The 16415-nt window shown below is 39.8% G+C and overlaps 1 protein-coding gene across 12 annotated transcripts in view; it reads left to right on the forward strand.

Annotated features, from left to right (window-relative positions):
• Positions 1–16415, forward strand: part of CCDC93 (coiled-coil domain containing 93) — a 95430-nt gene that overhangs the window by 45552 nt on the left and 33463 nt on the right. For 11 of the 12 annotated variants that reach the window (XR_007403804.1, XR_007403806.1, XR_007403807.1 and 8 more), the window contains one exon: positions 10767–10883. Coding sequence is in view for 4 of the 12 variants with exons in the window: in XM_049097155.1 (XP_048953112.1) it covers positions 10767–10883 (117 nt within the window). In the remaining 8 variants the exon portion in view is untranslated. The remainder of the gene's footprint in view (positions 1–10766; positions 10884–16415) is intronic. The other variant, XR_007403805.1, reaches the window with a different exon arrangement.

Below are 16415 nucleotides of genomic sequence, written 5' to 3' on the forward strand. Positions count from 1 at the left end.
TTCTAGCCTTTGCAGTTATTTGAATACTAGATAATCCATGTGTTAATACAGCCCAATTCATCAAACATTTTTCTATTGTTAGACTTTTAAGTTGTGTTTGCCGTTGTGGATAATGCTCTTGTAAACTGAGCAGATAGTTTCTGCTAAAAGGTTTACTAGGAGTTGGATGTTGGATTATGACTCTTTGTTGCTTTACAAATAAGTTGTAACAACATAAAATACTGTCAGTGATGAAAGGACTTCACCATGGCTCTACATTTCCAATGTTCATTTGTCTAACTTGCTACTTTAGTAGCTATAAAATGGCACCTGAGAGGATGGACCATGGTTCCATATTTTTGTTTGCTCTATTTTCTATTGTATAAATTATCTGTTATTCCTTGTACTCATTTCTTTTGGATATGTGGTGTTTTTCTTGAAAATTTGAATATAGTCTATATTCTAGATTTATATATTTCTTCACGAAGTATTTCTTGGCCATTATTTTTGTATTGCTTTTCATTATAAATAAGGAATTTATACCTAAATCAGTGTATCTTTTTGTTATTGTTTGCAGATGACAGGGTTATCATTTTTCCATGGATCCAATAAAATAATCCATTATATTTCAGCTCATCTTTTCCTGATTATGTGTAATTCTTTAATTTATGTGGAATTCACTTTTATTTAATCTAAAATGGGATCCATGCTAATTTTCCTCCTCCTATCCACTACCCTAATACTATTTATTAATAATTTCTTTATACTCACATGGAGATAGCTTATTGTATTTTTGTGGTTTTTATCTAATTTAAACTGTATATGGACTCTTTCTTATTTTCTTGGTTTTACTCCTAATTTTGTGCAAATTCCGTGATGAAGTTATATTTAACTTTGTTGTAGTTGTTGTTTGCTTTATTGTTTACTCTTGTTTTGCCAGTGGCCTACCACCAGAGACCACATGGAAAACACTATAGTTGAACATTTGGGTTTATTGCTGGTGCTAGTGGGGGAGGCTACTCACCAGTGAGGAGCCATACGGCATCTTAGTAAGGAGGTATTAAAAAAAGACTTACTACAGAATTTGGGCTTGTTTTAGGTGATTTGAGGGAAGGACCAAGAAAGTAGGGCTTTGTTCTGTGAACAGAATGTTTTAAGGAAGGGGAATTCTATTATAAATGAGTGTCTAAATAAATTTTATAAGATAGGAGGAAAAATTATAAAAGATGGGGTAATGAATCAAGTTTAAAGCTGTATACTCATATTAGCCTGTATAGGGGGATGTTTGGTCATTTTGGTAATTTGAAGAATGATTAGGTTTTATCTGTATTCAGACATGATTACAGAGGGGTCATGTTTTTGCCTTCATCTTCAAGACCTTGTGTGATGTTGACATTCTTTGGAATTATCTTTTTTTAACATCAGAACCCAGTATGTGCAGGGCAGCTCCCAGCAATATCAGGGCCTTGCTGAGAATGCCAGGTTGGCTCTCAATGCCAGAGACTGCTTTACTTTTTTCTCTTTGTTTGTATATTTAGTTATCTATTGCTTCATAGCAGTATTACTACAAAGGTCGTAGCTTAAAACAGCACACATTTATTATCTCACAGTCTCTGTGGGTCAGCAGTTGAGCACAGCTTAGCAGGGTTCCTTGTCTAGGACTCTCACAAGATTACAGTGAAGGTGCTACCCAGGGCTGCTGTCTTCTCTGAGGCTCACCTGGGCAGGATCCACTTCTAAGCCCATGTGTTTGTTGGCAGCATTCATTTCCTGTTGGCTGAAGTACTCAGCTCTTGCTGGCTGCCAGCTGGAAGTTGCCCTCATTCCTTGCTGACTTGTAGCCTTCCCCAACTTTGTCACTCGTTTCATCAAAGTGCATCTAGCACCTCCTCATAGGCTAGACATCACAGTTTTATGTAACGTAGCCATGTACCTGTACTCACATATATCCCATAACTTTGCTGTATTCTCTTGGTTAGAAGCAAGTCACAGGTCCTACCCCCATTCAGGGGAGGGGCTTACACAAAGGCCTGAACCCCAGGAGGCAGAGAGGTTGGTGTTTTCGTAGGGTTGTCCACCATGATGTATGTGTTTTTCACTTAATCTTACTGCCATAAATTGGGCTAATCCCAGGCACTGGTAGTTTATCCAAAATCCATACCCTTACCTTCAGGATTTTATAAATGAACTCCTTAGAAGTGCAGATGGGATTGAGGGATGCCCAAAAGGGAAGCCATCAGAGAAACTTGAAAGAAACCCAAATTAGGCTTTGAGCAGGATGGATTTTTGCTTAGTGAAGAAAAGGGACAAGATAGTTTTGGAAGGATGAAAGAATGAAAATGATTTTGTGACCGGGGAGTGAATTGAACAGCCTGCCTGGTACAAGTTGGAGAGTTGACAAGCATTGGGATATAAAAATGTGGTAAAACACATGTGCAGGCTTCTCTTTGATTTGTAAAGTTCACAAGTTCTTATAACAGCATAACATGATAAATAATCCATATGTTTCAAAGCAAGTCTCTGAGATATGTAACTCAATTGAATATAGTTCCTGTAAAGCAGCAGGGAAGAGGAATGTGAAGAAGCTCCCAGATATATAATTCATGAGTTCATGTAGGCTCTCGGCCAAGGAGCGCCATCTCCCTGTTTTTCCCTGAAGGGTAACGCCCTTCCCAGAATGTGCTAGATGAGACACCACTGTGCTTTTTGGTGTTGATGTCTAATATGCTCATTGCATTTGCATAGGGAAGGAGAGTCTATGACTGTGATTTGCAGAACACTTAAAAAGCCTGACTGTCCAAAACCCACTTCTGCTCTACTATCCCCCACTAGCTTGAGCCAGAAGAAAGGGAAGGAAGCTGAGCCAGGGAAGATGCCAGGTCCCTAGAAAGGCAAGAAGGGACTCTCCCTTAATGCCACCCACATACTAACCAACCGTGTACCATTTCAGCCACTATTACTTGACAGCCAGCTAAATCATTCCTTGGTCAACATCTCCCTGAGACAGAATCTTAGAACATTTTGTAAATTTAGAGGCACAGCTCTGTCTTAGGGAATCCAAAGAATCTATCTCCTCTGTACTAGAATTATTTCATTAATTCTCAGAGCCGTGTGTCCCCTCCTTACTATAATCCTCTGCCTCCTTCATCATTATACTTACTCATGTACAGTTGAACCTACTTGTTTACATGTACATGGACCACATTTTACTTCTCTTTGTAACCTCAGGGGCTTGCCAAGGACCTGGCAGTCAGTGTTGGTGCTCAATATGTAAGCATGTGATATTATATCCATTTTGCAGATGAAGATACTAAAGATCAGGGTGGTTCAATAACTTGTCCAGTATCACGTAGCTAAGAAGTTCTAGGTTTACATACCTAGATTGTCTGACTTTGAAACCTATCTCCTTGGCAAGGTAGAGTATCTGTAGGGCAAAGCAGGGAAGGCCTCCTATGCCATCCTTAGTGTCTGCCTTCCAGGCTTGCAGCGACAAAGCCCTTTTAGATTCTTTTACCATACAGCTGCCTACTGTGGGCTAGGTAGAGAGAAGAAACCAGGTCATGTTGGGAACTAGCTACAGAAATAAGTAAAATGAAAATACTGTGGCCCAGGCACTCACACACAATCATATAGCTATGGAAGCTATGGAAGTTTCTGTTTGAGGTGTGTGCATGTGTTGTTTTTCATATCACTGGAAAATAATCTCCTATAACTCCTTAGACTGTCAACTTCTTGATGAATTTCAGCCATCAAAGGACTTATTTGTGGAAGGAATTTTTTTTTTCTTAATAGCTTTTGGAAATTTTCCATTCCAGCAATTAAGAAATTCTGGCACCATTGCTTCTGAACTTTTTGATTCTGAGGACCATTATCTGGCAGTTAATCCGAAGTACAGACTGTCTTGAAATTGTATCTTTTTGTAGCACGGTGGGGTGGGGGGCCATGTGGGAAGCAGTTGGGGGAGTGGAGGAGCTCAGGTAATTAGAGCTGGGTGTAGCCAAAAAGAAGTAATGGCCAGGGTATATGGTCAGGGAAGCACATACAAAACACAAAGGAAAGAAAGTCTCTAGAGAATGCACATAGAGAAACAACAACCACATGTGATGAGAGTAGATTTTGTCCCTCTCTACCATGATAATTTATATCCACTATGATGCAACCAGCAAAGAAAGAAAGCTACCTCTTAAGTTCTGCCACTTGCTAACCTGGACAGTATGCCATGTAGGAGCCTTTTGTTTGCAAATGATAGAAGCTTCTCAGAATGGGATAAGCAAAAGGGAGTTTTTATCAGCTGCCATACTAGGAGGTCCATTATTGTGAGAGTCCCAGGGACTTAAACAGCCTTGTGTCGGTCATCTCTCTGCGCTTGCTTCACTCTGTCTCTCTCTCTGTTGTCACCTGGCCTATCAGTCTTCTCGCACCCTCTCCCCTTCTGTGTGTAAAGTCCTAAGGATGATCTCTCTGTTTGGCATGGCTTGGTCACATATTCCTCTGTGGGCCAATTGTTCTGGCCAGGCGGTGGCCAGCCTCTTGATTGGCATCCCATCTGGAATAAGAAAGAATAAGTGATAGTGGTCCCCCACAGGAGCTGTTATAAATCAAAGGATGCTGGGCACACACAATGGCCAGCTTTCACTCAGGGAATTTGTCTAACTAGATTGGATGAGATTGACCCAAAAGACTCAGTTGTTAATGTGTCATATACCCTCTTGTGGTAACAGTCTTTGTGTTGTTATTTCTCTACCCTAGTTTTATATTTCCAATTAGGGCTATTCCAGTTAGCTTTTTCAAACATTTATAAAGAAAATTGGTATCAAGGGCGCCTGGGTGGCTCAGCAGTTTAGCGTCGCCTTCAGCCTGGGATGTGATCCTGGAGACCTGGGATCAAGTCCCATGTTGGTCTCCCTGCATGGAGCCTGCTTCTCCCTCTGCTTGTGTCTCTGCCTCTCTCCCTGGTCTCATGAATAAATAAGATCTTTAAAAAATGGTATCATTTTGGAGATATTTAAGTCTTCAGCCTGACTTCTTTTCTGCCAGAGAACTGATAGAGTTGAGCTTCTAGATGGAGAGATTTCCTCTTGCAACAAATACCTGTTGAGCTCACACTGTGTCCTAGGCAGCATCAGATGTGGGGAGCAGGGCAGAGCCAGGAGGAAGATGTAGAGGCTGCCTCCAGGAGCTCCTAGTTAGGGGTCAGTCGACCCATAAAAACAAATTACAGAATAATAAAATCTGTCTGATCTCAAATGGATACCAGTTGCTACTTGGTTTGTGTTGTTATTTGAAGTGTCAGTATGTGCCCAAAGCAAAGTGGTTGTATATATGAAGTTAATAATTGAACTTCTCCTGATAATAAATAGGCTGAACAAATGACTTCTTAAAAATATACCCAGTTGAAGTGAAATGGAAAGGAATAATTTAAGGGGGGACTGAGGAAAGATACCACATTCCAGGGACCTTGCTGAGATTAGGAGATCATGGGAACCTTAGCAACTGGGAAACACTGACTACTTTGTTAGAAGAATCAGGCCTGAAGTAGAACCAGCAGGATTGCTAATCCATGTAGATATGAGTGTTTCTAATCCCATCAGTGACTCACCGCAGAAAAGTATTCTTACCACATTAGCATGTGGAGCTAGGAAAAAAATTCAGGACAAAGGAGGAGTTGCCCTCTTGGGAACCTGCTATGACCACAGATAGGAAAAAGGGTTTTGTTTTTTTTCCAGGAGTGAATTTTTATACTCCTTCTTTCTGGAATGCATTTCTTCACACACAGTCACAAGTATTAGACAAATCATACCCTAAATCTGTAAATGTCTGGAGGGCCAAGATTTCATCTTTCATCTCTGTATCTTTGTTGCCTAATGCATAATAAATGCTCACTGAAGGCTGACAAGTGACTACAAGATTGTGCAGGGACTCACCCAGTGGCCAGGAAGGGTGACTTTTCTTCCTAAGAATAAGAAGGGCTCTTCTGTGATGTCATGTGGCTCGACTCCTGGTAGTCTCCTTCTGAGCACTGTGGACCACACTCTATTTCATTTGCCTGAACTGGTCTCCCAGGACTAGGATGTCTGCTCTCAGTGAGGGCTGGGGTCATTGTACATCCCCAGTGTCTAACATAATAGACTTTTCATCAACATTTGTTGAAGGGAGGAAAAAGGGAAGGAAGATAGAAGAAGGAATAAGAAGAGTTTTCAAAATTCTCTCTGTGGCACAATTTAGGCTTGGAGAGAATGTAGAGGATAACACCTTTATTTGTGAATGAGTCAGTTTTACCTGACTAGTCTGTAGAGGTCCAGAGGTAAGGTCTGTGTCTTTTTCTATGTCCTCACTGCCTACCATTGTGCCTCACACATAATAGGATCTGAGTAAGGGCTAATTGAAGTAAGCAAAGAAAGGTGAGATAGATTTAAAACTGGAATATGAATTTAGAAATTAAGGAACACTATACATCTGGAGAGAATAATGCAAAATATGTGGGGTTTCTAAAATATCCAGAATTTTTTAAAACCTGAGGGACTGATGCACTAACACAGTAACAGAAAAAAAAAAAAAAAAAAAAGAAGAAGAAGAAGAAAGAAGAAAGAAGAGAAGAAGAAGAAGAAGAAGAAGAAGAAGAAGAAGAAGAAGAAGAAGAAGAAGAAGAAGAAAGAAGAAGAGGAAGAAGAAGAAGAAAATGGTGTCTGCTTTTTAAAAAATAAATATTTGGGGATGCTTGGGTGACTCAGTCGATTAAGTGTCTGACTCTTGATTTCGGCTCAGGTCATGATTTCAGGGTTGTGATATTGAGCCCCATGTCATGCTCTGCACTCAGTGGGGTGTCTACTTGAGATTCTCTCTCCCTCTTCCTCTCCCCTACCCCTGCCTCCTTCATGCACACAATTAATTAACAGATTACCTGTTTATTTGCTTTCAAAGAAGGGTTCATCAAGGTGCCAGAAACTGAAGTCCATCTGTTCAGGACAGAGAACTATATCATGAGATAGGGATCTTTCTTACTGACAGCTTTGAGACCATAGTTTAGTGGAGGGGGGAGAGGTAATATAGGAGAGATTCCTATTTTAGGAAGAAGGTTGATATGTGGATAACCTTTGGGGTCTCTTTCATTATAAAAGTATATAGTTTTAGCTAAAGTAATCATTTTTTGTTTCTCTTGGGAATTTACTATTTTGAACCAGACTAATATTATTGAATGACATTTAAATCTGGTTCCCCTAACAGTGGAAGTTGTGAATATCTGTCAATTATTAGGAAACATTGAATCTGCACTAGAAGTCGTCTTAATCCACACTGTGGTTTTGAAAGCACGTTCTTAATCTGCAATTGTTGAACAAAATTAGATTGGGTCTTTAGCCCTCCCTCCAGTGTAAACACAAATGGAATATTTATAGATGATTGGCATTCCTTGAGAGATACTGCACTTTTTAGGTAGAAATCAGTTAAGATGCCCCAAGGATTTAAATTATTTTTATGTCAAGAATTTACTATAAAGTTTCCTCTCCTGTTCTCCATCTGTCCAACTTTGTCTCGTCCTTCCAGATCCAACTTTGTCATCTTTAATTTCCTTCTCACTGTAGCTCTTAGTGACCAGAATGCCAGATGCTCTAAAGACCTGTTTCTGCCTTTATTCATCTCCAGATTGCTTAACAAAAAATCTGTTTGAAAAATAGAGCTATCAGCTTTCCATTGACTAGTTAAGATTCTTCAGTTCAGCTCTAGAATAAACGATTATATCGGCACAAAAATAACTTCCTTTTAAACAAAGCACTTTGCATAGCACCATCTCTAGACTCAGAGGCAAACAAAGGAAACTACAAATCCATATGAACTATAGGCATGTTCATGTGCATATTATTTTAATTGGGCTATGGAAATGTCAGATATGGAAATGGCACTTAATGTTCTGATATTAATGTACATTACTGCTTTGCAGATTCAAATTTAAAGGACTGCACTTAGCAATGAGAATTGCTACCTATAAATAAGAGAAAAGATTTTGAAAACCCATGTCTACTCAGGGCATATATCATAACAGATACAGTAAGTTTGTATAGTGACTTCAAGGTTCTTTCTGTGCACTGTAAGTATTTTCTCTCTCTGTGTATGGTTCTCTGAATTGCTTGTCTAGTAAAAGAGTGGAATCAGAAAGAACTTTCTTCTCTCAGTGTTATATAAGGGATAGGTGGGCCCACTCCACTGACTGGAGCTCCTTGCTAATAAGGCTGTGGTTGGCACCAATATATGATTCCCAAGTGAGCCAGGCACTTTAAAGTAGTGGTTCTCAAAATTTTTAGTTTCAGGACCCTTTAAGAACTCTTAAAAACTACTGAGGTCTCAATAGCTTGCATATTAATTAATTTTACAAAGAACAATGGTAAATGCTTTATATATTAACATCAAAGCAATGATATTATCACATGACATAGGACATCTGGAAAACACTGTATAATCATGAGAGAATGAGAATGAAAAAAATGACAGTATTATCGTGAAAAAGATTTTGACCTTTAAGGCCCTTGTGAGGGTCTTGAGGGACCATGTAGCTAAAAATTAAATCTAGATAGAACGATTGTAAAGAGAGAGAAAAAAAGAAAGATAGCCAACCAGCCTGGAAACCTTATTTCCAGATATCAAGATAGATACTGATCTTCCTGCAAGAAGCATTCTTGGAAGTGAAGTCAGAGGTCTTGATTTTAAAACAAAGTTGTATGTATGTCAGGTAGGTGAAGAAGCTGGGTGGCAAATGCACTTTTCATTATCTTGGGACCTTGGCCATAAAGGCAGTTCATCAGCAGGAAAACCTGCTGAAAACTGGAGATGCCATCCAAGCCAGGTCAAAGGTGCAGAACAGCACTGAAGGAGTATGTGCTTGCCCGGACAGACTGGAGGAAGTCTGGAGGGTTAGCGAGACACTGATCCCCTGGAGCCTGCCTGCCCACAACTAAGCCTGGTCCAGAGCCACACCGGCAAGTTGGAGGAGGTCAGGATATTCAAGATAGTCCTGATATCAGGGACATAACCTGGGGTTACTTCTAATGAATGGGGAATTAATTCTATTTCAAATGTCAATAAATCATGAGCTAGAAGGCTTATGTAATTCTACCAGCTAAGTTAAATGCACTGAGGATATGCCAGAGACATGTTGGAAAATCAGTGTCCGGGAATGAGTTGGATGTTAAAACCCAAATCTGAAGATGAACTGTAAGAAAAAGCTATTAAATATATAGCAGGCCAAAATGGCCAAATTAATAGCATAATTCATGACATCGTAAAAGTAAGGAGATATAATTAGTTCATTATAATTCTGTTTCTGACAAGTGATTTGGAAATTGAGAGGGAGTGGTCGTTCCAATGCCTCCTTTTTTATACTTAAATCATTTTCAGAAACAGTTCTCCCTCCCTAGACTACAGGTGTGGATATCTTAATATGACCAAATTAATTGTATTTTTAAAAATTAACTCCAATTCCCAGAGATTCAGATAAGCTGGAGTGCGTTAGTTGACATTTTCTAAAGTCCCAGGTTTCAAGGCTAGATATGTTCAATACCAAATGCTTAGTTTTTCTAGTTCCTTTATGGCCCATCAGTCCAGGAGATGGAAAGCGATGTTCCTTACTGTTTTATGCAGCCGTATCCTGCTGGTTGTTCCCCACCTCTGGAACCATTAAGCCGCAAAAACTCATCATTTGTTAGTAGTGCTGCTGAATTATTCAGGGAGATCCTTAACCAAAATAAATGGTGACTATTCCATCCAATTTCTCCTCTTCCCTACTTTCCCATCTCTTTTCCCCTTGGGCAAATCTTCCAGACTTTCAAGCTTATGATCACTTTTAAAACAGGCAGGGAAAATTGAATATCCAAATAGTTGTGTTGCATTTGGGCAGTGCTTAGTCTGAAACATTTTTTTACTTCCAGTAAAAAATGGAAATGTGGAAATGGGCATTTGTTTAATAGCGCTCATCTAAGCTTTTTTGTGATCATCTAAGAAGTATTGAAAGGACTCCTGTTAGAATAAGATTGACCTTTTAATTTGTCTTGAGGTTGATGTTTGTATTCAGTGTCCATACCAAGCTACCTCCTCTTTTGCATGGTTTCTCAGTGCTGTTGCTGCATTTACCCAGAAATCTCTCCCTTTGAGTCCTGACAGATCTCAGCTTCCTGCTCAACCCTTTTTCTCCCTCCCCTCTTCACATTCGGTTCAGGAATCTCCTACTGGCCAGTCAGCATCTTCCATCCTTCTCAAATCTATCCTCTGTGAACACCAAAGAGAGGAAATAAGAAATGGTTAAAAGGCAATGGACCCACAGATGGGGAGAAATAAGTCAATAGGCCATTGCTTTTCATTATAAATGCTCCAGACAGTTAAACTTTTTGATCATATACTTATAGTACTTCAGTGAAAGTGAATCATTTCATCATTCTTGATCACTCCAGAGTGGTCTTACAAAAATATTGATATGACCATGTTATTCTTCTATTTAAAATCCTTTGATGGTGCCTATTGCCTATATGATACTAATGTAACTACAGTTATATATTAGTCTGCTTCTGCACACACTGTTCTGTCTGCCAGGAATGTAGGTTCTGTTTGTAAGGATCTTAGTCATTGTGTCAGAATCTTTTATCTGGACATGAGTTTTGCATAGGACCCCATGGCTGCGCTGGCTTAGTCGTGACAGGCTGCTGAGTAGTGCTCTGCCCAGGTGGAGCAGGGATGGGTCGGTCTTATGTACACTGAGGTAGGCTAATTAAATCCTTTGGGCTTACTCTCCCTGTTTCCCACAGCAGTCTGAGCTGTCAGCCGAAGAAAGTCCAGAAAAATTAGGAACCTCCCAACTACATCGTCGAAAAGTCATCTCCTTGAACAAACAGATTCTGCAGAAGACCAAACATCTGGAAGAGGTTGGTGTTTTCTTTTTATATTTTAATTCAAATAAAATGAAACTATTTTTCAAGGGAGAAACTAGTGAAGGAGTGAAGATCTTCATGTTAGAATGAAGGCTCAAGAACAGGAGTTAGCATACGGCAGCCCTTGGGCCAATCCAGCTGCCATCAGTTTTCATAAGTAAGGTTTTATTGGGATACATGCACATCCATTTTCTGTGACTGCTTTCAAGCTCCAGGGGCAGCACTAAGTAGTTGCAGCAGAGACCATGTGGCCCAGAAAGCCTAAAATATTTATTATCTGGCCCTTTCCAAATGTGGCTCACGAAACCTAAAATATTTACCATCTGGCCCAAACTGAAAAAATTTGCCAACCTCTGTTCTAGAAGATCATAATACAAGAATAACATTTATTGATTCACAAATGTTCACTGAACTCTGCTCTATGCTAGGCACAAAACTAGCTGTGGAGATGAATGAAGAACAGGTTATCCCTGCTTTCAAGGATCTTAAGGTAGCACTGAGCGAACATATAATAAACAAATACATCACATACAACGTCATTTAATTATAGCTGTGATAAGTGCTTGAAGGAGATGTCTAGGAGGCTAAAGTGAAGAGACTTGACTTCAGCTGAAAAGATGAAGAGGTGTTTGCTGGGGAGGAAGTCTATGGAAAGTATGTGGGGGCTTAGGTGGGAATTTATGGAACAACATGAACCAAGACTTGGGAGAGGAAGGGTGCTGTCCAATTTCTGTTTTGTGGCTAGAGAATCATGAATGATGCAGTTGGTTGGCAAAGTATGATCAAACCGGACCTCCTAAGCCCTGATAAGATCACTGGAAGCCATTGGAAGGTTTAAGTAAGGGAGTGGCATGATCAGATCTGCATGTTTCATATACCATTCTGTTTGCTTTTTGAGCATGAATTAATTGAACTAACCATTAGGATGCTGATCCAATAGTCTAGACTGTTGATGGATTTCCACAAATGAAGGAAACAAGATCATTTTTAAGGGCATGTTAGGGCATGGTATTCTGTAACCTTGGTGATGGATGGAACTATTTTAGGAAGACCTCCCTGTATTCATTCCGGAAAGTAGACATGAGAGACAACTATGGAGTTTGACTCAGAAACAGTCAATACAGGATAAAAAGTTGTTACATGCTTTAGTTCCATTGGCAATAAGCTTTAATTAATTAGAAAAGCACATGTGGCAGAAGATTATGGGAATGAATATGGCTTGATTTCCAAAAATATGTGCCACTTGATGTTTTGAACTTGTATATTTTTTACGTTTCCAAGTCCCACCTATTCAAAAGATGTTAATACATCAAATGGTCTTGCTCATTTTTTGTTTGAATTTGTTCTATTAGAATTTGTTCTACCATAGTTGAACAAAACGGTTGGTTTTACCAAAATGCCCTGGATCATAAGCAAAACAAAGATGCAAGGATTGACTGTGTCTTGATTTCAGTTTGATAATTTATTTAGACATTTTAATTCTTAGCTCAAAGCTTATTACTCCTGACCTTTGCCATTGTGATAAGAACCTGAAAGTGATTGGTTCAAAAAAAGCTCATCACAGAATCAAGATGAGCATGAACCAAGGATGATGCTTCTTTACCATAATGTCTTTATCCTCATGAGAGAGGATAGTTTTGAAGATACTGCAGACCCCTTGAGCCCAAAGTACCTGAGCATGAAAAGATGTTTCTCTCCCATTTAAATTTTGGGAGAAAGAGTGCTAAACTTCATTGCAGTGGCAGTCCTGGAATATTCTTAGTTCAGCTGAAAGGGCAGTCCTCTCTGACCCTTGGGTCTATTCTGCAGTTGGTCCAGAACTGTGTTTACCATGAGCCTGTTATTTTTCGAGCACACTGCCTATATGTTGCACACTCTGTAAGGGACAGCAGTGATTATTGCTGCAAGTAGTGCTGTTAAGGATGACCAGCATGTGCAGTAGTCCCTGGCCACATAACTAGCTACCTGGATGAGGAAAATGAGATAGGGAGGGAGAGATTTGCCCAGGGTCACATATCACTTATGAGTTAGGGGGTCTCAGATGATGATAAGAAGAGAGAGCTCTTCAAGGATGAAATGAAAATATAAACAGGAATGCACTTTTGATGAACCAAAGCTTTATGCAGATATAAGGAATGAAAGATTAAAAAGTTTCTCAAATAAGTGTAGAGGTGAATGTTTTATAAAGATTAAATTTTTGTCAACACTTTTTTCTGAAAGTGATTTGAGCTAGCCAGATAACTTGCTAATAAACCCATTTTAATTTGCACCATCCAATCAAAAAAAAAAAAAGCATTTTTGTCAATACTTTTTTCTGAAAGTGATTTGAGCTAGCCAGATAACTTGCTAATAAACCCATTTTAATTTGCACCATCCAATCAAAAAAAAAAAATTTGCAGCCACTGAACTTTGTTACTAAGGTTTAAATTTGAATTTGCTCCTCTACAAAAGGTTGCCTTTTCCTAAGTTTGCCCTTCTACAAAAAAGTTGCTTACCTCTGGGCTTGCTGGTCTGCAGAGTTCTTCACCTTCTAGTAGTTTCTGAATCTGCCAGTGGTTACAGGGGCAGCAGACAAGCCTCTTGTGCAAGAATCCAGGTTCCTGGAGCTTCAGCCCCAGCTCCTTCCCCCGCCACCCTCCTGGACTGCCTCCCTGGCCACCTCACCCAGCCCTGTACATCCAAATCACACCCACTTCTTGTGGGGCGCTGAACAGCAAGTCATCATGAGAGAGCATATATTCCACACCTGTGTGTGTGTGTGTGTGTGTGTGTGTGTGTGTGTGTGTGTGGTCTGCCACATGCATTTTTTTGTCTCTTTCAATTTTTAATAGCTTCAGCCACTTAAAAAAAAACTTATAGGTATAATACAAGCTCACTGTAAATAAACCAAATAATGTAGAACTATATAAAGATAAAAATGAGGGACACCTGGGTGGCTCAGTGGTTGAGCACCTGCCTTCAGCTCAGGGCGTGATCCTGGAGTCCCGGGATCAAGTCCCACATCGGGCTCCCTGCATGGAGCCTGCTTCTCCCTCTGCCTGTGTCTCTGCCTCTCTCTCTGTGTGTGTCTCTCATGAATAAATAAATAAAATCTTAAAAAAAAAAAAGATAAAAATGAGTTCCCTCCCCCCCCCAAAAAAAAGTAAGTCTCCTTTTCTCTTTGGAAAAGCCACTGTTTGGAGACCTTTGCAAACACTTATATTTGTCCATTCACCTGGAGAGAATGTGTTGTCGGACTACAAAATCTAGGTTGTTTTTACTTATTCTATTATAGATATCTCTCTGTCAGTAATAATAATGGCTAATACGGACTTTTTTTTTACTAAGTAATTACAAAGTACTTTTCAAAACTAACTCAGTCTTTTCACACAACATCCTTCTAGAGGAGGTACTACTATTATCCTCATTTTATGAATAAGGAAACTGAGACACAGAAATGTAGTAGTTTTGCCTGTGACCACACAGCTTACTAACAGTGAAACCAAACTTTTGAATATACAGATGTACCTCATTGTTTTGAATTGACTGTATAGTATGACATAGTGTGTATGTACTATAATTTACTGTACCTGTCCCTTCCCCTGTTCATGGGTATGTAGGTTGTTTCAGGGTTTTCCCCCACAACTGCAAATCTATGCTACCATGAACATCTTTGTACAGTTGCCTTTGTGCAAATATGTAAGTATTTGTGGAAGATAGATTTTAGAAAGTGGAAGTGCTAGGTCAAAATATATGCATTTTCTATTTTCCTAGAAACCAGCCAATTATTCACCAGTCATTTTACCCATTTATACTTCTACCAGTAGTGTATGAGAGAATCCAAAACCTTTAAATCCAAGAACTCCTGTTCCAAAGTCATACAGGTGGAAAGCAACCAAGATGCACTCATGGCCTCAGTGACAGCCGCAAGGAGAGTCCTAGCCCAACCAAGAAATGGGAGGAGGGGCAAAGCAAGAGAAGGAGTAAAGAGTATCTTGTGGTCTGACAAGGGAATGTGCTGTGGAGGCATAGACTGGAACAAAGCTAGTAGGTAGCTGAGCAGAAACCTGAATTGAGGGGGGAAAGGGGAATCAAGAGAGGGAATGGTAACCTGCTGCTAATTTTGGGGGTAGGTCTAGGGGTTAATGATGAAGAAGAAAATGGGAGTAGGACAATCATGAAGGATTCCAGTAAGATGAAAAGTAAGCTAAGCTATTGGTATATCCCCTGTTTGAGAAAAGATGGCCCCATGAACAGATAGATGAGAGCTCTTATTAGTTAAATTAATTAAAGAGAAGAGATGAGTCTTCCCTTCTTAGCAAGCTATGTCCTTACCAAGATCCACCCACATGAGTCTTTGTTGTGAAGCCGTCCTTAGACTCCCCAATGAGACAGACTTTTTCCTTGGGCCTCCCCTGGGCCTGGCTCTGCCCCAGCTAGTCTCATACTCTAATCCCCGGTTTACTGGTCCACATCCTTGCCGGCAAGGACTGTGTCTCGTTCATCAACTCCTCCCACACACCTCATGTGAGCGGAGCATTCAGTAGATGTCAGATGGGCGGCTGGGTGGGTGCATTCATGAGAGGTGGGCAGGAATATGGGAAATGACAGGACCCCTTCCTGGAGCCACAAAAGAACTTAAAGAGTTCAACCGCTCATATTTCAAGAGAAAAACTCTCCACAAATATTCTTCTCTACCAGTTATAAGTAAATGAAAGTCTCATCGCACAGATGGCCTCCTTTGCAAAGGGAAAAGCCAGAGCCCACCTGCTCCCCTCCTTTATCACTTTTGCTCTCTACTTCAGTTGGCTTCTTGATAGGCCATGTTGGAAATGTAACCATCAGTCATGAAGACTAACTAGAAGCATGGTTTAGAAGCAATGATTTCTGAAGGTGGCATAATTCTTAATGGGTTGCTTACATGTTCAGGGATGGGGCAAGGTATTTTGAAGCAATCACTGAGAGTCTGGATAAGATTTCTCATTGTTAATTTTTACACAGGTAATAGCCAGAGTCTGATGTCATTTTCTGCCCCTTCCCCTTTTCAAAAGTGGAAATGTACAAACCCTTTGAGCTTTTGATTAGTTTTCAGATTTCTAAAAGTTCACAAACAGCACAAGGATATATCTTTTAGTGAGGAAAAGAGAAATGACATTTTCCTGATGTCAGTTTACAATTTTTTAACTTTGAACAGTAAAAGTAAGTCATTTTCTATCTCTTAGTGTTGAAGTCCTGAATTCTGTCTTCAATCTCAGATTGTTGTCAACCAGTTGTATTCTGTGCCAGAATCCCGGGTGCTGAAATGCAGTTTATATTCTGAGTACGGGAACATTGGTTAAGTGAACGGACTATAGCTGTACAGAAAAGTCAGACCTGGATTCGAATCTTGGCTTTATCAGTTAACAGCTGTGAAACTTCCCTTGAGTAACTTAACCCCTCTGAGTCTTTATTTGCTCATCTGTAAAACAAGAAAAATGTCTTCTTCCATCAAATATAAGGATTTAATGATAGGATTTATGCAGAGTATCTAGTTTGTCACCTAACATG

This window comes from Canis lupus, chromosome 19 (genome assembly GCF_003254725.2).
Source record: "Canis lupus dingo isolate Sandy chromosome 19, ASM325472v2, whole genome shotgun sequence".
NCBI lineage: Eukaryota > Metazoa > Chordata > Mammalia > Carnivora > Canidae > Canis > Canis lupus.